General features: G+C 54.8%; 1 protein-coding gene across 1 annotated transcript in view; it reads right to left on the reverse strand.

The window, feature by feature from the left end:
- Positions 1–19,762: 19,762 nt before the first annotated feature.
- The window catches only part of UNC13A (unc-13 homolog A), a 36,957-nt gene continuing 33,741 nt past the window's right edge, over positions 19,763–22,978 (reverse strand). The window contains exons 40-42 of the mRNA XM_082077120.1: positions 22,013–22,105; positions 21,777–21,936; positions 19,763–21,451 (exon numbers count right to left, since the gene is read on the reverse strand). Of these exons, the coding sequence (XP_081933246.1) occupies positions 21,163–21,451; positions 21,777–21,936; positions 22,013–22,105 (542 nt within the window). The 3' untranslated portion in view covers positions 19,763–21,162. The remainder of the gene's footprint in view (positions 21,452–21,776; positions 21,937–22,012; positions 22,106–22,978) is intronic.

Raw genomic sequence — 22,978 nt, forward strand, 5'->3', positions numbered from 1 at the left:
CAGCCAGCCTTGAACAGGAGAGTGAGACAAGGTGATATTCAGGGCTCTCTTCAAACCTGAGTTATTCTATGATTCAATGAATCTTCACCTTGGAGAGGTTTTGAAAACAGAACATGTGGAGGAAGAAGGAAAAAAAAAACCAAAAAATAGACAGAGGAAGAGAACTAAAAAGTGTCAACATAAATACAGCAGTTCCTGTGAAGAATGTTTCTCCACTCCAATCATTTGCAGGAAATAGATTTCATCAAATTCATAAAACAAACATACTTTTATCTGGTCAGGTCCTGGGCCATACGGAGGGTGGTGTACGAGGTCAGTTGTGTCTCAGAAACTCTTAATCCTGTAAGATGCATGTGGCTGTGAAGGGGACTGTGCGGTCAGTTCTGTCTCTGGAGGTGACAGCCCAGCAGCAGGGACAGGGCTGGGAAAGAACGTCTGCCAAAGTGCCCAGGGACATGGTCGTGTCTGTCAGAGAAGCTGAAAGGCCAGCAGCACTCATGGGATCTAGAAGATCATGCCGAGGTTACTTCTCTCTGGTCAAGTGGAAGACCAGAAAAAGCCTAAACAGGTTGGGTTCCCTGTTTGAAGGGCAATTTCTGAGGTGGGTGAGCTTTCCTTGGTAGTCGCAAAAAGCAGGAGAGAGAAGGAAAAGCCACCAAATGCAGATTGGAAGGTGGAGACTGGGTATCAGGAGGAAAAAATGTCACTGGAAGAGCAGTGCTGTGGTGCAAGATGTCACCAGGAGGGAGTCTGGATCAGCCCATGGTTTGTGTTCCAAAGAACAGCCAGTGAAGGTGCAGACACAGCAGTGAAGGTGCAGAAATGCTGGGGTCAGAGCAGGTGGGGAAGCGAGATGGGTGTCTGCAGCCTGCAGGGAAAGAGGGGCAGGGGTAGGACCATAAAGAACAGCCTGAGGTGGAGATGGCAAAGGGCGCTGGCAAGGCTGGAAGGGACCAACAGGACCCAGGTCTTTGTCCCTTGGCCAAGGCAGTTGTCTCTGCCACTGAGGCCTGGGAGAAGACATGTTGTCCTCATGGCACTGGGGCCTCGTTGCCTCCTTGCAGCCCCACGGGGAAGCTGGAAGTTGCTGTACCAGTGTTGTCCTTGCCTCGGCCTTGCACACCCACATCCCACGGTCCCAGGAAGAGCCCTGAGCCGCGTGTGAGGAACAGGATCCCCCTTCCCATTGCCTGCAGGTCAGGGCTTCTCCATTCTGCTTCAGAAAGCAAACCAAGGGGTTTCTGAGCATCAGAGCCACCTGCACAGGGCCTTGGCCCACCTCTCATAACAGCCTCCAATTATCTGCTCTAACGAGCCCCTGGGGAGGCTTTGTCAGTAACAGTCCTCAGTGGGGCCTGTTAATGCTTCAAGGAACTCTGAGGTTTTGGTTTTGACTTTGGGTCCTTGAGGCCTTTTTTCAGTCTCTTCTCAGTACCTGTGATTCATGGACGCAGCCTCAAACACACAAATGGGCTTCTTAAAATGGCAAAAAGCCTGACAAGCCCTGTCTCTTTCATCATTTTGTTCAAGTCCTGAAGACTTGTACAGCAAATTAGAGAGGTTTCAGGAGGTAAGGTAAAGAGGACATTTTCAAGGAGCACTTTTCAGGCTTCTCCACTCAAGTTTGCACCTGATTGTCAGAGCTTTGTTGCAGGAATTCCCACCTACTTTCCTTAAAGAACTCAACGTAAACAGGCACAGAGGGTTTTTGGTTTTACTTGGGTGGTTTGACCCCCGGCTGTTCCACATCCAGTGGACCATCCCCTACGGCCACCAGGGCACAGCGGTGGCCCCAGACCCCCGGTGCTGCTGACCTCCATCCCCAGCTACCGGCACATCCAGGGGCAATGGGCACCGATCAGCATCCCCAGCACGGCCACCGCCGCGGGGCATCTGGAGGCAGGAACATCCCCCAGAGCAGCCCCTCTGCTGCCCTCCTCAATGAAGCCCCTGAGAACCCCACCGATGGCTTTGACGTATCTGAGGAGATGCTCCTGCTAGAGGCCCATTGGCTGTTTGGTGTCACTCCAGCTACAGTGCGGGTCACCGAGGATGGTCCCAGAAGCAGCCCCACACCTGGGAACACGGGTGGCAGCAGTGCAGAGGGGAATGCGGTGGCCACCCCCCGGCGACAGCCCTGGGCAGCGACGCTCCATCCGGCCCCTCTGCTGCCGAACCAGCCTCTGCAGACCTGGCAGCTGAACTGGCCATCCCGGAGGATGAGCTGCTCCAAGAGGCCCTGCAGCTACTCGGCTGCTCCTGGGGGCGGTGGAGTCCAGCCAGGATGGTCCAGGCAGCAGCCCCGTGCCTGGGGACCTGGGTGACAGCGGCACAGAGGGGAATGCGGTGGCCCCATCACCTCTGGAGCTGCCAATGGCCGTCGATGGGCACTGGGCAGCGCTGAACATCCCGGGCACTTCAGCCACCGTGGGGGCATCTCCGAGCAGCAACAGCCCCCTTGTTAGACGTGATCTAGGTAGTGACTCTATAAGCAAATCCTATAGAAATAGGACTGAAATAGATTTTTCTGGTCCTTGGGGCATTTCCTTAACATTATGCAATTCTTCTAATAAACTTCCCAGATTTCCATTTAAAATTATTAGAGATTAAATAGCTTCTATTTTGTACTGAAAGGATATTTGCAGAATATCCAACTCGGTGCAAGTGATGTGTATCAAACTTGCCTTCCAGCTGGAAAATGCCAAACTGTCCTCTGACCGAAACAACAAAGCGGCCGGTGCGGCGCGAGAGGAGCTGAAAGAGGCTCTTATGAGAAAGAAGTTCTCAGCTACCAGCTCTCTCGCCTTCAGAAACAGGTAAAGGCACTACATTTGCTCTCATAACTAATCCAGAGCACTGTGGTGTTTGGATGGATTGACATTTCCGTCCCTTTGCGTTCCATGAATTTTGCGGACAGAAATCTTGACGTCCATTTGGGAGGGAGATGGATTTTTGAACGTTTTTATTGTACCAACATAGATGCCAACTGTGTTTTTCGCAGGCCAGCGCCGCGGAAGATCGCATTCGCGAGCTGGAGGAAACGATGGCTGGCGAGCGGGAGAAGATCACAAAGATGCTGGATGCAAAGGAGAGGGAGATGACAGACATGAGGGACCAGATGCAGCAGCAACCGACCGAGAACCTGCTCCAACTGCTCGACGTTACATTAGCACTCGGCGCTTACGGAAAACTCCTGAAAGGAGCAGAGGGGGACAGTAGAAGCTGCTGCTCAGCCTTCCAATGGGCACCTCGCCCTGCATGAGGGACTCAGAACCTGGCAGATCTGCCAGAGCTCGATGCTCCTCTCTGGGAGCTCACAGCACTGCAAACACACTCCTTCTTCTTCCTTGTTTCAGTGAAGAAGTTGACTTTCCTGACAACCTCGTGGAGTAGTGTTGGTGGAAAAAGGACAAGAGTGATGAGTCTTGAAGTCGATCGTGCAGTGTCCAAAAGGCTGGAGCACCTTCTGGCCTGTTCCTGAGCCCCTGGTGTGGGCAGAGGTGCGCGCTCTGCCGGGGAGGAGCCCCTGCCCCGCGGCCGGTGCCTGGGGAGGCCCCGCAGCCGCAGCTGCGGGAGGTGCCGGGCGGCGCCAGCCCCATTGTTGCGCGGCCCCGCACGGCCCCGTGTCACAAAGGGCGTCCCAGGGCCGGGTGCTCATAAGGGGCGTCCCCGGCAGCTCCTGCCGTGCTCTCGCACTGAGCTGGCGGCTGTGCTGCGAGCGTGAGCGCGGGCTGAGCTCGACGGCGGAGCCACTCAGCTCCTCGCTGTCTGTGATTGTTTTTATACTCTTCTTTTTTTCTGGAAATTACGTCCTTTTTTTTCTCCCTGCCCTTCCTGACAATTCCAGTGTGTGGAAAAGGTAATGTTTCATTTCCTTGAGACAGGGGATGGCGTAGATAAAGAGAGGGTAGAAGTGTGGGTTGGCCTGTACCTTCCTCGCTGTCCACTGGGCTCTCCCGTTGGGGTTTGGGTAGATGCAGGCTGTCAGCGGAATTCCTGTTTCCTAGTTATCTTTTCTCTAGCACATCCAAAGAGGGCCAAGTCTAGGCACACCACTCGAGGGCTTTCCTTATCCAAACAAGGAGATCTCCTTTAAAATCTGATTTCCTTGCAGGCACCAGTGTCAGAATGGCTCTGCCACAAAGGGACCTGTATCCTCCGCAGAAGATTTGCGCGGCCTGGCAGCAAACACGCAGTGTGGGAGGAGGCCTCTACAACCTGGACAACACCTGCTTCCTCAATTCCGTCCTGCAGTGTTTGACATACACCCCTCCGCTGGCCAACTACTTGCTGTCTCGCCAGCACAGCCAGTCCTGTGAGTCCTTGCTACGCGTTCTTTTACACCTCTTGGGCAGCTCTAAATGATGAAGAAACCAGAGCGACTCTGGGAAAACAGCTCTGAGGATGAGATGTAGAGGATGGAGAAGGGAGAGCGGACGTCATACCTGTAACCTGTGGGGTGGTTTGGTGTTTTTCTTCCTTGAAGATTTTCCAGAGCTGTGTATATTTTAATTGGGCTGCTTCCTTCTTTCCCTCCCTTCTTAGGTGAGGAGAAAGGCTTCTGCATGATGTGTACGATGGAAGTGCACATGGAGCAGGTCCTGTCTTGCTCGGGCAGTGCCGTCGCACCTGTGCCTGTTGTCAGCGAGCTGCCACGTGAGTCATTTCAGATGGTTTCCTTTGGAGGTATTTTTCATTGCCAAAGAACCCCGTGTGTAACTGTTTTTTCTGGGTTCAGGTTAAGGAGGAGAGCTTTTAGAAGGGTCAGTTTTCTTTCCTTTTTTGGGGAGATTAACGTGAAAACCTTCTTCTTTCTCAGGAATAGGAGATTTCCAGTTTGGCGCCCAGGAAGACGCGCATGAATTCTTCGGCTGTGCCGTGGCTGCCATGCAGACAGCTTGTTTGAGCAGCAGCAGCGAGTAAGCATGAGCACATGACCATGGAAATGTTCGCTGGCCCTTTTGCCTCCTTCCTTTAAATCGTCAGTGAAACCCGCTCTCCAGGGCTCTGCTAACAAGGAAAACTTGCAAGAGCGAGCTCTCTGCCTTCCACCTTCTGAGCCGCGATTACCGTTTCTTTCCAGCTGGGACACATCTCAAGGCAGCACAGTCATTGATCAGGTCTTTGGAGGACTTCTAAGATCCAGAGGTAATTTTTAAAAATATCCCTGTCCTTAGAACGGTCTGTGGCTCTTTCTCCCTTTGTGGAAAACTGCTTTTTGCAGGCAGCAGCATGTCCAGGCTGCACTGGTCCATTACATGGGCAGAGTTAGTGTCCGTTCCAACCTGAGAACCTTTTCTCTTTGCCTTCCAGTAACATGCCGGAGCTGCAAAGCTGTTTCAGACACCTACGAGGCATTCCGTGATATTCCTTTGGATATCAAGGTAAGATGTTTGGAAATTGTGGTGCAAAATGTTTCAAGGTCCCTGCAGGGGCCTCGTTTATCTCCAGTAAACTCCGTTGACTTCAAACTGCGGGTTGTTACCACGCAAGATGGTGGATGGGAAGGGAACTGGACTTGTGTGCTCCCTCCGTAGAAGCCCTGTAAATGGTCTCCCTGCGCTGGGTGCCAGCTGGGCAAAGAGCAAGGATGCTGTCGACAGCCATGATGACGCTGTCCTACCGCCCTGCTTTGGACTCCTCCGTACGCATGTGATGCTGGACGGGTGGCTTTTGAGGCTTTTGCTGCTTTTGACCAGGCAGAGCACAGGACACTCTGGTGCTGCCCAGGAGCAGCTGTTTATTGGGTTAACGCTGGCACCACATGGGGAGCTATTTCTTGGGATTTTGAGTTTCCAGGAGCTCAGTGCTCTCCTTTCTTTCTCATCCAGGCAGCCACATCTGTCACCGGAGCTCTGGAGGACTTCGTCAGACCCGAGCACCTGGATCGGAAAAACGGCTATAAGTGTAGCAAGTAAGATCTTTCCTAATGACATCTTCATAGTAGATTCTGGGTTATGGATTTGCGTGTCTGGAAGCAGTAGTTAGGTTTGGACATCACTGAGAAACCCAGTCGTAACACAGCTTGGGATTTTTTTCTGTTTGTTTGGTTTTCTTCCCTGTACAACTAAACCTCCTGAATCATCCACAACTTGGAAGAAAATGCATTTGTTTCTAAGATGGGTACATTTTTTCCCCTTCTACCTGAACTGGGCAAAACAAGCCGTAATTCAGCCCTAGATGGACGGGGGGTGGAGTGTGGGCAAGACAGGTTGCAACCGTTGGGTCTGTGTTTTCAAGGTGTGAACAGCGGGTCAGTGCGTCCAAGAGACTTACAATCCATCAGGCCTCCAACGTCCTGACCGTGTGCTTGAAGAGATTTGATCCTTTCTCTGGCAGAAAGATTACCAAGGTATGTAAACAAGTGCACAGCCACGTTGTCTGCTTGGAAGGAGTCCTTTCCCAAAGGAGAATGCTTGTTCTGGAAGTTGTTCGTGTCTGCACACGATGGCTATGGAGTGCAGCTGTCTGAGAAAAAGAATTGCAGCAGCTCTGCCTTGCTCTTGCCCTTGTGGCCAGAGGAAAGTTCCAGGGTGAAGATGAGCACCTGGGTGCTCATGAAGAGTTGGTTTGGCTGAGAACAGTTTTCTGCCACTTTGGTGATGACATGGCGACACCTGTTTCTGATGAACTGAAAAGATCCTTTGACAGTATTTTCTCAGGCTGCTTCCCAAAGACTCTCAGGATAACTTGGGAATCCTCTTGGTGTCTCCTTAGGTCGTGCCGTACCCAGAATATTTGGACCTTGGCAAATACACATCTGAAGCGGCTGGAGGACCACTCCTCTATTCCTTGTATGCCGTCCTGGTCCATGAAGGTCACAGCTGTCAGCAAGGACACTATTACTGCTTTGTAAAGGTAAAAGTGTGATTTGCATTGGTCTATTGTGTCCTTCAGTGATGTACTGCCTGTGTTTTTGTTTTCAAAAGCCTGCCGTTCATCTGAAGATAGAATTGCTTTGCTTTGCAGGCCAGCGATGGACGGTGGTACAAGATGGACGATGCGTCTGTGGTTCTGTGTGACATCCAGACAGTTCTCGGCCGGTGTGCATATTTACTCTTCTATGTCAGGTAAGAACAAGTGTGAAAGGGTGTTCAGAATACGCTTCCTGTCCTGTTTCTGATCTTGTCGTTGCTGTTCTTCTCCGGTGGGTTTTGCTTTCTGTCCTAAGAGAGAAAGACCGTCCAGCTGAGTTCTGTCTGCTCTGCAGATGGCCCCGTCCTTTCTTCTTCTTCCTTGTTTGGCACTAATCTGTTGTGCTTGCGTAAATTGCTATCTGTCTGCTCTCTGGGCCTGGCTGGCTGTGAAAAGAGGTGAAACGGGGGTCCAAGCAGGTAGAAAGATGAATTCCTGCTCTGAAAGGGGCAGATACGACTGACATAGCACGATCTAATTTCCAGCTTCCAGTCCTGGTTCAGTCTTCTGCGTGTCATATCAAGTGCTGCCAGAAGATGCCAGGATGAGAGTGAAGCCACATGGAGGCTGCGAGAACAACCCTAGACTAAGATCCCTGTTGTTTCTCCAGGCACCATGATTTGACCCCCGGAGCGGGCGCTGAACGCCAAGAGACACAGAGCGCTGGGTTGGCAAAGTCGGTTCAAGAGCCAAAGAGTCCCTTTTCTCGAGGCTTCGTGGCACCGAGAAAGCCGGAAGGTGAAGCAAGTACACAGAGGATCCACCAGAACGGGAGCCCACGGGACTCCGCAGCGCCTCCCCCTCAGCGCTGCGGCAGGAAGAGAAGGCACTCTGCCACTGAGGAGGGGGAGAAGCTGGACGGGAGCCACCCAGACTGTCCGCCTCCCAAGCGCAGGCGCACCGGCCCTGTGGAAACGCAGAAGCGCGCTCCCCGTCAGCTGCGGCGTGGGAGAGGGATCCTGCGCCGCTCCTCCCACAGGGACAGAAACAGCTCTGGTTATGGCAGAAGCTCCATTTGGGAAGGGCTGTACAGCTCGAGCGGCCACCGAGCAGACTGGCACCCCGGGTCAGGAGGGGAGCAGCTGCGCTGCAGCAGGAAGAGAAGACACTCTGCCACTGAGGAGGGGGAGAAGCTGGACGGGAGCCACCCAGACTGTCCCCCTCCCAAGCGCAGGTGCACCAGCCCTGTGGATACACAGGAGTGCGCTCCCCGTCAGCTGCAGCTTGAAAAACAAGGTGCGCTCCCCCCAGTGCCCGTTCACCCAGAGGCTGCAAACAAAAAACTGCCGTGCAGAAAGAGAAAACAGACCTGTGCAGAGGAGGGTGAAAGTGCACCCGAAAGAAAGCGGCAAGGATAGAAGTGAGCCTTCTGGCGATCCAGCCTTGAAAGGGAAATGCCAGAACGGGAAGAAGATCAAGAAATCCAAAGCGAGCTCGGGAGAGGAGGACTGCAAAGGAGGCCGCGTTTGCAGCCTCACCTGGCAATGTTGCCAACCTCTCTGCCAGGTGTTCCAGGTGCACGGCTTATGGACAGAAGCGTTCAGTACTCGTGGCTGAAATTACCATCGACACTGGCCACTGACCATCAGAGGCCACAGACAAACATTCTCAAGAGGATGCTGACAGCTGAACTTGACATGTGTGTTTGCAACAATAAAACTGCCGTCATAGCCAAACCCAGTCCTAAGTGGCACCACCTGATTTCCCTGGAGAGTTTGACGACTCAGGAAAGAATGGAGGAGCTTGATTTGGGTTTTGTTTGGTTGTTTATTTCTTTACATTTTTTAAATTTCAGCCTTCAGCGATGCAAGCAGCCTTGTGAGCCAGAAGGGCAGAAGCTTTCTACAGCTGCTGAGCATAATAAATTAGCATGTAGAGTTCTCAGTGAACATATGCCAAAGCACAGAGCATCTCCAGAGCTGCTCCATTAGAGACTCAGGTGCTTGCGTTCTCCTGGCAAACACGGACAGTAGTGCTGGGGAAAAAAAGACAACACTTGAGTCTTGAGGATGGTATTGGAGTGTCCTACAGGTTCAAGCAGCTTCTGGCCCTCTCCTGACTGCTGCAGTTTGTTGTTCTTTTTGGTGCTTTCCCCTTTTCTTAAACACGTCATCACAGAGGTGCCACCGCTGATTGGCTCAGCCTTGGGCAGGTCTGTCTTGGAGCCGGCTGGACTTGGCTCTATGGGACACAGTGGAAGCTTCTCGCAGCTTCTCACAGAAGCCACCCCTGTCGCCCTTTTGTGCCTTTTTCCACCGAGGAGGGAGGTTGGTGGGGGGGCCGCTGCTCGGGGCCTGGCTGGGCATCGGTCGGTTGGTGGGGAGCAATTGTTTTCAGCTGCATCCCTTGTCTTTCTTGGGTTTTATTTCTCTATTTGCCTTTTCATTACAATTTGTAATTATTATCATTATTTCACTTTGATTATTAAACGCTTTTGATCTCAACCCACAAGTTTTCTCAGTTTTATTCTGATTCTCCCCCCACATTTCCTGAGCCCATGGACCACCGCTGTGAAATGTCCATGAAATGTCACAACACCCCGCTGAGCTCATGGAGCCCGTGGCTTTGGGCTCCGTCTGTTCCGTGGCCACTCCGGACGGCACTGGTGTCTGTCCCGTGGGGTCACGGGCACCAAACCCAGCTCGGGTGGGAACCACCCGTTTCCCCTCGTGTTCAGGGCCCAAAGCACCAGCTGTAGCATCTGCCCGTCCTTTTGAGTGCCCAGAGCCTCCTTCTTAGTGCTCAAACTTTCATTTTTAGGGTCCTGCCATGTCTTCCATTACCCATGGCCTTTGCTTAGAGCCCCCAGCTTCATTTTTAAGTGGAGCTCGTTGCCTGGCAACAACCACACAGAAGTCGGTGTGGAAGTCAGGACAGCCAATGGCATTTGAGGGGGTGGGGAGAAGGTCTGTGATTGATATGTAACCAACCAATAAACATTGAGGCTGCAGGGGAGGTGGCAAGGGTTGAAAGGCTGGGCACTGTGAAGGGCGGGCCATGCTGGCTCCACCAATCGTACCTGGAAGCAGAGTGGCACATGGATGATTGACAGGCTTTCTGACCAATCTTTTGATGGGAGGAGCAAGGGTTCAGTCCCAGGCAGCCGATCAGAGGAAAGGCCAAGCAGCCCCGGCCCCAGGCCCGGGGCCTCTGTCCCCGCTCCCTCCCCTCCCCCTCGGCCACCCCCATGTTCTAGAGCCCCCGTCTCCACGGCAGCCGCCCGCTCACACAGTCAGTATCCCGGGCCGTGCCACCAGACGGCAGCCACGTGCCACCCGGCTTCGGTAGGAATGAGTTCCAGGAAAAGAATGCTCATTGACAGGAATTCAACCCGTTAGAGCAGAAATCTCAGCAGAGCACTGCCAGCAGCTGCCCTGGCGCTCCAGCACGCTCTAACTGCAAATACTTCATTGCCAGCTGCAGCAACACAGAACTCTGGGGAAAAGCAACTCACGGTGCCCCCGCGGCGGTGGCCGTGCCAGAGCTGTAGGGCTGTGCCCGTTGCCCCTGGACGTGCCGGTAGCCGAGGATGGAGCTCGGCAGCACCGGAGGGCTGGGGCCACCGCTGTGCCCTGATGGCCACAGGGACTCGTGCACTGTATGTGGAACACCCCGGGATCGAAGCAGCAGCCGCACGGTGCTCTCTGCACTCCCCCTGTGTGGGGGAGAGGGAGCCGTGCTGGGCCGGGGGGACCCTCCATGGGCACCCCCCAAGCCGGCCCCCATCACCAACAGCCCCCGGCTCTGCCCAGGCACATGGGCATCCCCATGGGGTGAGCTGCTGAGCAAGGAACGGGGCTGCAAGGGGGAGGAGACTCGCTTCTGGGAGAGGAAACAGGAGAGATGGCCCCAGGGATGGGGGATGTTCTCTGGAAATGGAATTTTCTGGGCATGAATCAGCCAGGCCAGGGCAGGGGTGGTGGGTGCTGGGAGTGCCCGGGGTCGGGGACGGCGAAGGGGCCGAAGGTGCCGGGGTGTCCGAGCAGACAGGGGTGCCGTACCTGCTGGTGGGGCCTGGGGGGCCGGGGGTGCCCCCCCGGCCCGGGGTGCCCAGGCTGCGGGGAAGGGCTGCTCCTGCCCGGGCAGTGGGCACAGGGGGGCTGAGCCTGCAGGAGAGACAGGAGCCATGGCCGGCGCTCACCTCCGCTCTTGCCCCCAGGAGCGTCCCGGGCTGCAGGGGTCGGGGTGGGTCCCTACCTGGGGGGCAGAAGTTCTGGGGGAGCACAATCGGCTGCAGGGGGTGCAGAACCGGGGCGGGGGCCATGTGCTGGGAGCTGCAGTGGTGGCTGCGCCATCGTCCCTCTGGCTGTTGGTATCTAAGGACTCTTTGGGTGTCCCAGGAGGGAATGTTGGGGCTCCCCGTGTTCCATCCCAGCCCAAGAGCCTCTCCAGCTCCACCTGGGCAGGGAAAGGGTTCAGGGGGGCTGGGCTGCCCTGGCCCCCACGGGCGGCTCCCGGGGGCTGGGGCTGCAAGTGCCTTTGGCTGGAAGCCTTGGGCCGTTCCCAGAGCTGGGACATCCTTGGCATGGGGGGACTTGGTGGGACGAGTCCCACGCCTGCACTGCTGGGCAGGAGGGTCCGGGCTGGGCAGGAGGGGTGGGCAGGGCAGGCGAGGTGGAGCTGTCGCACGGGGTGGAAGGGAGAGCTTGGATGCTGCAGCCCTTCCAGTCAGACGTGAGGGGGCTCAGAGCCTCTGGGGGAGGGTCAGGGGATGGAAAACGGAGCAGAGGTGGCACTGGGTGTCTGCTGCCCATCACCAGCCAGGACACCAGCACTGAGGAGTTATTCTGTCGGCAATGAGGAGAAATCTCTGGATTGGGAGTTTTTCTCCCACTAGGGCATGTCAGCTCCCCAGACACCAGCTGGGAACAGCACACTGCTGTGAGCAGCAGGCCTGCGGAATTCCTGACATTTGTGGGAGAGAAATTCTTGTCACAAGTACTCAGGGGCCCACGAGGAAAGACTCTGTCCTAGACCTGCTGGTTGTGAATGGTGATGGACTGTTGGGAGATGGGATGGTCTTGGCCACAGTGCTCAGGAAATGGTTGAGCGTAAAATTGTCAGTGTAAGGAGAGAATGGGACAGCAGAGTTGCTCCCAGGACTTCCAGAGACCAAAGGTTGTGCTATTCAGGGCAGTCCTGAGCAGAGTCCCTGGGAATCTGCCGCTGAGGGCTCAGGAATCGGTCAGTCTTGAAGAAGCACCTTGGAGCACCAGGAGCCAGCAATTCCCCGATCAGACGTCCAAGTGAGCGGGCAGAAGAGCAGCTTGGCTGGGCCGGGAACTCCTTGCAGAGCACTGGAGGAGGCAGGAATTGTACGATCTCTGGCAGCAAGGTCAGGCTGGGCAGGAAGACGACAGAGTCGTGGTTCATAGACGCAGGGAGAAGACACAAAAGGGCAAAGCTCAATTAGAGTTGAAACTGGCCAGTGCCCTGTCAGACACCAAGAAGGACTCTTTAAAGTACACTGACAGCAAAGAGGAGATCTAAAGAAAACATTGGAGCGGTGCTTTGTGAAGATGGTCACCTGACTGACACGGATGGAGAAAAAGTGGACGTGTTCAATGCTTGCTTTGCCTCAGTCTTTAACGCCACTGATGGACCTTGGGCTGCCCAGTGCCCCAAGTCGGAGAGCCGTGAGTGCAGCAACAGTGACTTTCGAGCGTGGACACTGACGTTGTCAGGGAGCAGCTGTATCAGCTGAACATTCACTGTGGGGCCTGATGGGATCCACCCCAGAGCACTCAAGGAGCTGGTGGATGTTCTGGCTGGACCCCTCTTGATCATCTCCCAAAGATCTTGGGCGTCTGGGGAGGTCCCTGCTGACTGGAAGCTGCCAGTGTTCTTCCAATGGACAAGAAGGCTGTGGAAGACCCAGGAACCTACAACCCTGTGAGCGTAACCTCAGCTCCTGGGAAAATTATGGAGAAGATTATACTGGGTGCTATGGAAAGGCATTTACAGAACAATGCAATCATCAGGCACTGTCAGCATGGGTTCCCAAAGGGAAAGTCCTGTTTAACCAATTTGGTATCCTTCTAGCATAAGGTAACCCGCCTAGCGGGCGAAGGGAAGGCGGTGGATATAATTTTTCTGGATTTTATTAAGGCTTTTGGTACTGGCCCTCACAGCCTCCTCTGCACTAGTTGTCCAGCTGTGGGAGGAGCAGATTCACAGTGTGCTGGGTGAAGAACTTGCAGCCATTGTTCATGTGTATCTGCCCCTCAGCCCCAGCCCCCAAGGTCTGCCCTTGTCCCCCATAAGGCTCCGTGCTGCTTTCTGTGTCGGGCCAGGTCCCTGAGTCCTGCAAGGACCCATCTGTCCTGGCTCCCCCACCAAAGGGCTGCTTCCCCTGTGTCGTGGTTTAACCCCAGCTGGCAGGTAAGCACCAGGCAGCCTCTCGCTCCCCTCCCCCTCAGTGGAATGTGATGGAAAAAGGAACAAAAAAGTAAAACTGCGGGGTGGAGATAAAGACAGTTTAATAGGACAGCAAAGGAAGATAAAATAATCATAATAACAATAATAGAAGAATATACAAAATGAAATATGCACAATGCAATTGTTCACCACTTGGTAATTGATGCTCAGCTCATCCCTGAGCAGCAGTTCCTCTGGCCAACTTTTCCTAAAATATGGACTGAGCGTGATGGAATACCAGGGGGATGGGATGGGATGGGATGGGATGGGATGGGATGGGATGGGATGGGATGGGATGGGATGGGATATCCCTTTGGCCAATTTGGGTCAGCTGTGCCCCCTCACACCTTCTTGTGCACATGGCATGGCTTGACAAGCTGAAAAGTCCTCGACTTTTGAGGTGATCACTGAGCCACTTTCCATTATCTACCAGCAATCTTGGCTAACTGGGGAGGTCCCAGTTGACTGGAAGTTGGCTAACATGAGACCCATCTCCAAGAAGGGCCGGAAGGATGATCCGGGGAACTACAGACCTGTCAGTCTGACCTCGATGCTGAGCAAGGTCATGGAGCAGATGATCTTGAGTAACATCACACAGCACTAACAAGATAACCATATGATCAGGCCCAGTCTACATGGGTTTATGAAAAGCAGCTCCTGTTTGACCAACCTGATCTCCTTCTACGACAAGGTAACCCAACTAGTAGATGAGGGAAAAGCTGTGGAAGTTGTGTATTTAGACTTCAGTAAAGCCTTTGACATCGTATCCCACAGAATTTCCTGGAGAAGCTGCAGCTCATGGCCTGGACGGTGTATCTGTGATGGATAAAGAACGGGCTGGAGGGCCGGGCCCAAAGAGCTGTGGTGAACGGAGCCAAATCCATTTGGTGGATGGTCACGAGTGGTGTCCCCAGGGCTCAGTACTGGGGCCAGTTCTGTTTAATATCTTTATCAATGATCTGGATGAGGGGATTGAGTGCACCCTTAGTAAGTTTGCAGATGACACCAAGTTGTATGGGAGTGTCAATCTGCTGGAGGGTAGGATGGCCGTACAAAGGGATCTGGACCAGTTGGATCGATGGGCTGAGGCTGATTGTCTGAGGTTCAACAAGGCCAAGTACTGGGTCCTCCACTTGGTTCATAACAACCCCAGGTAGCATTGCAGGCTCAGGGAAGAGCAGCTGGAAAGCTGCCTGGCAGAGAGGGATCTTGGGGTGTTGATGGACAGCGGCTGAACATGAGGCAGTGTGTGCCCAGGTGGCCAAAAAGGCCACCAGCATCCTGGCTTGTATCAGGAACAGTGTGGCCAGCAGGACTGGAGAAGCGATTGTGCCACTGTGCTGGGCACTGGGGAGGCCAAACCTTGAATCCTGTGTTCAGTTTTGGGCCCCTCATCATAAGAAGGACGTTGAGAGACTAGAGAGAGTGAAGAGAAGGGAACGGAGCTGGTGAGGGGCTGGAGCACAAGTGTGATGGAGCGGCTGAGGGACCTGGGGGTTCAGCTGGAGAACAGGAGCTGAGGGGAGACCTTCTGATCTCTGAACTGCCTGGAAGGAGCTTGGAGCCAGGGGGGGTCGGGCTCTGCTCCCCAGGAACAAGCGCCAGGAGCAGAGGAAACGGCCTCAAGTTGCACCAGGGGAGGTTGAGGTTGGATCTGGGAACAGTTTCTTCCCCAAAGGGCTGTGGGGCATTGGAACAGGCTGCCCAGGGCAGTGCTGGAGTCACCATCCCTGCGGGGGGTTAAAAGGCATTCAGATGAGGTTCTTAGGGACATGGGTTAGTGCTAGAGTTAGGTTAGGTTATGGTTGGACTCAATGAACCCGACGGTCTCTTCCAAGCAAAATGATTCTATAAATCTATGACTACTTAGCAACAACTAAAATGTGTATTATCAACATTCTTCTCATTCTAAATCCAAAACAGAGCACTGTACCAGCAGCTAGGAAGAAGATTAACTCTAGCCCAGCCCACTGCTCTTCCTCCTGTTTCTCCCTGTTCTGTTTTTGCCTCCTCTTCCTCCTCCTCCCCCTCTTCTTCCCGCTTCTCCTCCTCCTTTAACCTCCTGTTGCTTGCTCTTGCCTGCTCCTCATCTTTCTCTTGCAGCCCCCTGGCACCCCCTTACCTTCTTTCTCCTCCTGTTCTTCCTCCTCCTCACCATGTGGCCTCTTTCCTCCTCCTCTGCCCCCTCCTTCTGTTGCATCCTCTGTCCTGTTGTCTTGTCCTCCTGTTTCTTCCTGGTACCAGTTTTTCATCATTCATTTTCTTCCTGTTGCTGTCTGTTGCCTCCTTCTCTTCCTCTTCCTCTTCCTCTTCCTGAGGGCCACTAAGCTTTTAGTCCTGGCCACCTGTGTGTCCAAGCCCTATGTGATGGGTGTCCCTTTTGGACCTGGACTCTGGCTAGGCTGAGGCTTCAGCAAGGGTGAGGGGCTGGTTGGTAGAGCAAGCACAGAGCCCCAGGCTTGCTGGGACTGTGAAAACGCTGCCAAGGGAAGGTGAGGGCCACCAGCACCTTTCAGTCTGGCCACTTCTGTGTGGGAGCCCTCGGTGGTGGGTGTCTGGTTTGGAGCCGGGATCTGTTGAGGCAGAGTGTGAGGAGATGCTGTCAGGTGCAGCATGCAGTGCAAAGCCTGCTCCTCCTCTGGCCAGTGCCCCAGGGCTCTCTGGAGAGCAGCAGGGCCCTGACCAGGCCCCAGTAAAGCCCAGCATCAGCCCCAGGCACCTCTCCAGAGGGCAGCAGGGCCTTGCCTGAGCAACTGCAGGCCTGGCAAAGGACTTGGGAAACTCTGCAGACAAGCAGGGCCCCTTATGGCACCTGGCAAAGCCCCTGGGGTCCTCCCGAGGACACCAGGTCCCATTGATGCTTCCAGCAAGGCTCATTGAAGGCCTTGGGCAATCTGGATGGCAGCAGAGCCTGCCCTCTCCAAGGGTCCAACTGCAGCCTAGCAAAGCGCCATGAAAGCCCCGGGACACTTGGAAGAGAAGCAGGGCCCTGCATCGGCCGTGGCAAAGCCCAACAAAAGCCACAGGTTTCTGTTGAGCTTCAGAGCCCAGTTCAGACCCCAGCAAAGCCTAGCACTGGCTGGCTGCCAGGTCTCCACCAAGCTGCTCTATCACTCCCACTTCTCAAGTGGATGGGGGAAAAAAATATGAAAGGCTTGTGGCTCGAGATACAGATTTGGAGATCACTCAGCAGTTCCTGTCATGGGGAAAACAGACCTAACTGGGGGAAATTAATTTATTTGGTTGCAAAGCAAATCAGAGGATGATAATGAGAAATAAAAAGAAATCTTAAAACACCTTCCCCCACCCTTATCTTCTTCCCAGCCTCAACTTCACTACTGACTTCTCTACCCCTCTCCCCCAAATGCTGCAGGAGGACGGGGAATGGAGGTTGCAGCGAGTTCAGCACGTGTTGTCTCTGCTGCTCCTTCCTCCTCACGCTCTTCCCCTGCTCCACCATGGTGTTCCTCTCACAGAAGATAGTCCTTCACAAACTCCTCCAGCATGGATCTTTCCCACAGCTGCAGTTCTTCACAACTTGCACGAGCTGGGTCTCTTCCACGGGTGCAGTCCTTCAGGAATAGACTGCTCCAGCGTGGCTTCCCCACGGGGCCACAGGTCCTGCCAGGAACCTGCTCCAGTGTGGGCTCTCCATGGGGTCACCCCTGCTCCACCATGGGCCTCCCTGGGCTGCAGGTGGATCTCTGTTCCACCGGGGACGCCCATGGCTGCAAGAGACCGTAGGGGACTATGGTGGGTCCGTGGATTCCCTGACGCACGGGAACAGAAATTAGCCTTGAAGATATGAAGGCCTACCCGTGAGAAAGATGGGAGTAAACGAGTATCTGGAGATGCTCAGGATGTACCCGTGACAGAGAAGGGAGTAGAAGAGTAACATTGATGAGAGCAAAATTAGCCAATGAGATGTTACTGCTGTAACTTGTAACCAATAGTGAAGAGACACATGGATTGGTAAAACTGTATAAAAATGCACTTGTGGCAATAAATGGCATCTACTGCTTTCATCCTGGAAGAACTTGGTCCATGTCGTTTGTCCGTCTCAACCGCGACAAGAGACAGGCGGCCTCACCACGGGCTGCACCACAGGCTGCCAGGGCCCCCTCCTCCCCTCCTTCCTCACTGACCTGGGCGTCTGCAGAGTTGTTTCTCTCACATATTCTCACTCCTCTCTCCCAGCCACTGTAATGCAGCAGTTTCTACCCCTGAAAGTTGTTATCACACTGCTGGGCTCAGCTTTGGCCAGGGGCGGGTCTGCCTTGGAGCCAGCTGGAAGTGGCTCAGTCTGACATGGCGCGGTGGGGAGGGGCGGCAGCTTCTGCCATCTCCCAGAAGCCACCCCAGATACCAAACCTTGCCACATGAACCAAATACACCAGCAAAAGCCCGTGTGCACTCTGGAGTGCCAAGCTCTTTGCAGGTCTCGGCAAAGCCAGGTTAAGTCCCTGGGGCCATCCGGAGCGCGGCAGAACACGGCCCAGGCGCTGGAGAAGATGGGGAACAGCCCTGCGGCAGTGCCAGGAGGGCCCATGTGGGCACCTGTGAGGCCTGGGGAAAGGTCAAGGGCTGTCTGGAGGGCAGTGGGGCCCTGACCAGGCATAAGAAGACAAAATATTCAAAAACTCCCCATTCAAACAAAGGGGACCCCCATTAGAACATAAAAGGACCCCCTGCCCCATAGGAGCGAGACCCAGAACGGAGATGTTTATGGGGCCTCCTGGGAGAACAGGATTCGTGACAGGCCAGCTCAACAGGCTCCCCATACCCACCTTACAGAAATGATGGGATAATCGGGAAAGGGATTGCACTAATGGCCTGGATGCTAAGAAGGCGTTGGATAAAATTGTCCCACCTGCTCCTCCAGCCACACTATCAGGAAACTGACGGAGGAACTCAAAGCCCCAAGGAGTTCCCATGACCTGCCCCAAGCAGCCAAAGCTTTTGGAATTAAATATTAGCAATAGCCTTTGTATACTATTAGCGGTAAATGATGATATTCTCTCTCTTTTCCCATGGTCACAGGAGTTCCAATATTGATGATTAAAGCCTGGGACAGTGCTGCATTAACCTCAAGAAAGTGATCCAGCAGGGATCACTGCGAAAGGACAGGAGCTCCCAGTAGCCAGGGTGGGGTTGGACTCTATGATCTTTAACGGTTACTTCCAACCCAAACCATTCCACGATTCCAGCAAAGCCCAGCAGCGGCCCTGGGGCTCTCTGGAGGGGAGCAAGACCCGGCCCAGGCCCTGGCAAAGGCCCCAGGTGTCTCAGTTGGGGCACCAGCGCCCCACATTCATCAACTCGGTCCCACTACAATTTAGTAGCAAGAATGTTGTGGGGAACTCCATCAAAACCCCTACAGGAGTGCAGGTAGATTATGTCTGTAGCTCTTCCTTGTCTGTGGATGCAGCTGCTCCATTGTGGAAGGCCACTGGCTGAGCGAGGTGTGAGTCTGCCCTTGGCAAGGCCAGGATGGCAGTTTCTAATCTCTGCCATGCCTGGGAGTTTGCAGCACAGTGGTTGAGAACAGAACGTCACTTCTCAGGGCAGGTCTGTCCCAGTTCCATTTGACCCCTGTCCCCAAGCCCCTGGCTTAGCAAAGGGTGGGAGCAGCCCTCGGGAAGGCTGAGTGCAGGCAAAGTCACGGCAGCGTCCCAGTGTTATGGTTAGCTACATTTTGCTTTGTAAACTGTATCCAAGATTCTTACCTTATCTTGAAAACTATGCAGGTTGTATATGAGTTTCATATTTTAGAGAACTAAAAGTTAGTACTTATCTCGAGAGGATAGGATGTGCTGAGAAGGTACATTTACTATCATCCAAGAATTTATATAATTTTGTGAAGAGTGTGCATGTGCTGTGATGAAAGGTGAAAAGTACACTAGTGATGAAGACTACTTACTTCATCCTGAAGACCCCCAAAACAACCACCAGAGGACACTGCGCATGCTTAGGGTAGTTCCAAGGTGTTGCAACTGATATTGTGAAATAATTGTGTAACCTAATGAATATGCAGTATACACGTTGTAACTCTAATGAATATGTATGTAACCAAACTGTATAAATGTAGTAGAGTTCAAATCAGTGGTCGAAGCCAGTTTGGGTGCGAACCCCTGGTTTCCCAGCGCTGAAATAAAGCACCGCATATAACTACGTCCGTGGTTATGTGTCCTTGAACGCTAACACCAGGGCTATTTAGCCTTGGTGTTAACCTGAAAAGTGCAAGTGGGAGTGGGGACGACGAGCCCCTGGGTGTCTGCCCTCTCACACTGCCACAGTAGCCACAACGAAGGGTGTGCTTTTTAATGTCAGTTATAATAAAATATTTTTACAGAGCCCAAAAAATTCAAAATAGTGCAAAACATCTCACTGTCATGCATCCATGGCAGCCACCACCGGCAGTGCCGCACGGGGGTTGTACAGACACACAGGCATCGGTGACACATGTGCTACAGGAGCAGAATTGGTCAGTTCAATCACATGCCAAACAGGACAGTTTGGGGAGGGGGCACGGGGGCAGGGGCACCACGGTTGGCTGAGCCCCGGCCTGGCCGTGCAGGAACAGTGGTTAGAAAAGGGGTGTAAACATTGAACAGAAAGGAGAGGAAAGCTAAACCCTTTGGTCCCAGGCAAACCCTATGGAGAAAGGACCATGGGGGCCTGTCAGGGTACCCTGCTTTGGGATGGGGAGGGGGCTGAGAGAGGTATATTGATTTGTGGGGTCATCAGGCCTCTGTCTTCCCCGGTTCTTGGGCATGCTGGCCAGCTGGGGTGGTCATCCCCGACACCGCACACCCTGGCCTCCCGGACACTCGCACAAGACGCGCACACCACTGATCACGCAGAAATGGCAGTTAATGGGAAACTGGGCTGGAGGGGCCTCTGGGCTGGGGGGTGGGAAGGGTCTTGCTTGCGCCAAGGAGGTCCCATGAGCGCTGCTGCACTGCACAGGGATAGCTGGTCCCCACTGGCCAGAACAAAGAGAGACAGGTCCCTCTGCTCTAGTGCCATCAGCCCTCGTCCCCAAGTCCTGGCACCCTGGGGACAGCAGTGGGGCAGCCCATTGTGGCAGCAAGGCAGGGAAGACAGGATAGGGGCCGGGGGCTGCTCCCTGCCACTCCCGGCCCCAGTGACGCTGCTGCCAGCCAGGGAGGGGACCCTGTGTGGGGCATGCAGAGGCTGTGCCCCCAAGCCAGCAGCCCCAATAGCCCTTCCAGGTGCAGGACACAGCCGCATGGTCCAGCTGCCCCATGTATGTACAGCTATTTACATATGTACAGGGTGTTCAGCAGGTGGGAGCCTCCCTGTCCCTCAGGGTGCCAGGTGACACTCAAGAGATGGGGACAAAGGGCCATCACGCTGTGCCAGCCACTCACCAACACCCCAGGTTGAAACACCACTCTCCCTGCCCCCAGCCCTTTCCTTGTGTCGCTCAGTGGAGCTTGGGACTGGGTAGGACAGGGTAGGGTCGGGGATGGGCCACGGGGGTTCTTCCATCTCAGACAGGCTGCGAAGATCTGTCCCATCACCCAGTCTGGGGTCCAGCCCTTCCCTGCAGCCCCACCAGCCCCAGCACCTTCTCACTGGGGTGGGATGGGGGAATGGCTGTGCTCTGCACTGCTGTCACCCAGCCAGTCTGGCCAAGGGAGGGACAGCAGTGGGTCTGTCACTGCAGCCACATTGCCCCCTCATCCACACCAGGGCCAGGAAGGAGACTCCTCTTGTGGCTGCTCTTATGGCTTGTACATGGCTGGAGCCTGCTGTAGAAAAGGGACCAAGAGCAGGGGGAGAGGGCTGGGGGGCAGGAGGGTTTTAATTACTGCCCTCCTCAGCCGAGCGTGTGTCCGACTTGAGCTTGACGAACTCCTTGGCCACCTCATCATTGTTGCGTTGCGAAAGGATGCGGAGGACGGTGAGGCCGGTGTCATCCATGTGGATCCGGCGGCCCAGGGGCAGCCAGCAGGCGCAGCCGGGTCGCTGCAGGATATCGCGGAGCTGCAGGACAGCAATGCCCACCGTCCGGTCCTCCCGGGCGAAGCAGTAATCCTTCACACACACCTGCAGCTCGTAGCACTCGGGGCCCGTCTCCGTCCCCAGCGTGCTGTGGGGGCCCAAGGGACAGGCAGTGTTGGAAAAGGAGGGTCACACTCCCAGGGCCCTGGCTCCATGTCAGCACCCTGTATGACTGCCACCTCCCCACTGCCCCTAAAACACTTTAAAGCAGCATCTTTGGGTTTGGGGTGGGGGGAAGGGTCGGTGTGTGGTTTGTTTCATCAATCCCTGCTTTTACCAATGCAAAAAACATCAAAACATCCCCTGGGGGACACAGAAACTCACTGGCTGACACCAGGAGGAGAGGGTCCCCACATTGTGGGGACACATCTCCCAGCCCAGCCCCACATCCCCGTCCCCATGGTGCTACTCACAACTGGAAACTCTCATTGTACTTGGGGGCCCAGCTGTTGTTTTTGGATTTGGTGGCGAATTTCCTCTTCTTGTCACTGAGGTGGGGCCCAATGATGTTGACCTCAATGAAGGGCCGGAAGATGCCCGATGTCTGCCACTTGAGATCATTTGCAGCCACCACTGCAAGGAGGGGGCAAGTGAGGTTCACGGGGCATTGCCACCTGCCCAACCATGGCATCCCAGCTGCAGAACCCACCTTTGACAGTGACTTTGTGTTCTCCAGTGCCAGGGTGGGTGAAGAGCTCCACGTGGATGGACACCTCCCCAACAGGGTCATCCACACCAGAGCCTGTGTGGGCAAATGCAGGAGACATCAGAGCCTGTTCCCCGCCGTGTCCCTGATGTCCTCTGCCCACCACCAACCCCACTGGAGGAGGCAGGTCGCCCACCACAGGGTGGGAGGTGGGGGGCAGTAGGATTTGGCCCAACAAGGCCTCTGCCAAAGAGTTCTGGGGACAGCAGCATGGGTGCAGCAACTGTCAAGGATGGCTGAGGCTGGCACCAGGCTGGGCTGGGCTATGGCAGGACATCCCCAGCACCAGGCTGGCTCTTTGTCATCCCACCCCAGCGAGCCTCCCTCGCCCAGGCAGGGGCTCAAGTGCCTGGGTGGGACGAGGCAGGGGCACAGGGGCCCGATTGCCTCTACTGTGGGCACAGGGAGGGGGGTGTCAGTACTTGGTGTGTGGCAAAGGGCATTGGCACAGCGCTGGGCAGGAGGGACCTGCTCTGGCCCTCGTGCCACGGGGCAGCCATGGCCCTGCCAGGGGCTTGGGGCTCACCTGCCCCTCTTGAATTCCTTCCAGCTCGGGGACCACATCACGCCCTGGGGTCCTTGAGTCTGGGGAGCTCAGGCGACCAACAACCAACAGCCCAGCCCACCACCTCCCCCCATCCCCAGAAAAGCTGTGCATGCACCCATAGGTGAAGGAAGGGGTGCAAGGCAGAGAGACAGGCTCTGTGGGTCAGAGAGGGCCAAGGAGATCAAACCAAGCTCAGCAGAAAGCTCCCAGAGTAGAAACAGTGCAAAGGAGGACACGTGCCCCTGTGTCACTGCACAGGCCCAGCACGATGGCGCCGGGCTGGGGGAGGCTGGTGATGGCACAGCTCCCCTCTCCTCTTCATCCACCTTCATCCTCCATCCCACCCCCGGAACCCCATTCCC

This window comes from Streptopelia decaocto (assembly GCF_964273445.1).
Source record: "Streptopelia decaocto genome assembly, contig: HAP1_SCAFFOLD_92, whole genome shotgun sequence".
Classification (NCBI taxonomy): domain Eukaryota; kingdom Metazoa; phylum Chordata; class Aves; order Columbiformes; family Columbidae; genus Streptopelia; species Streptopelia decaocto.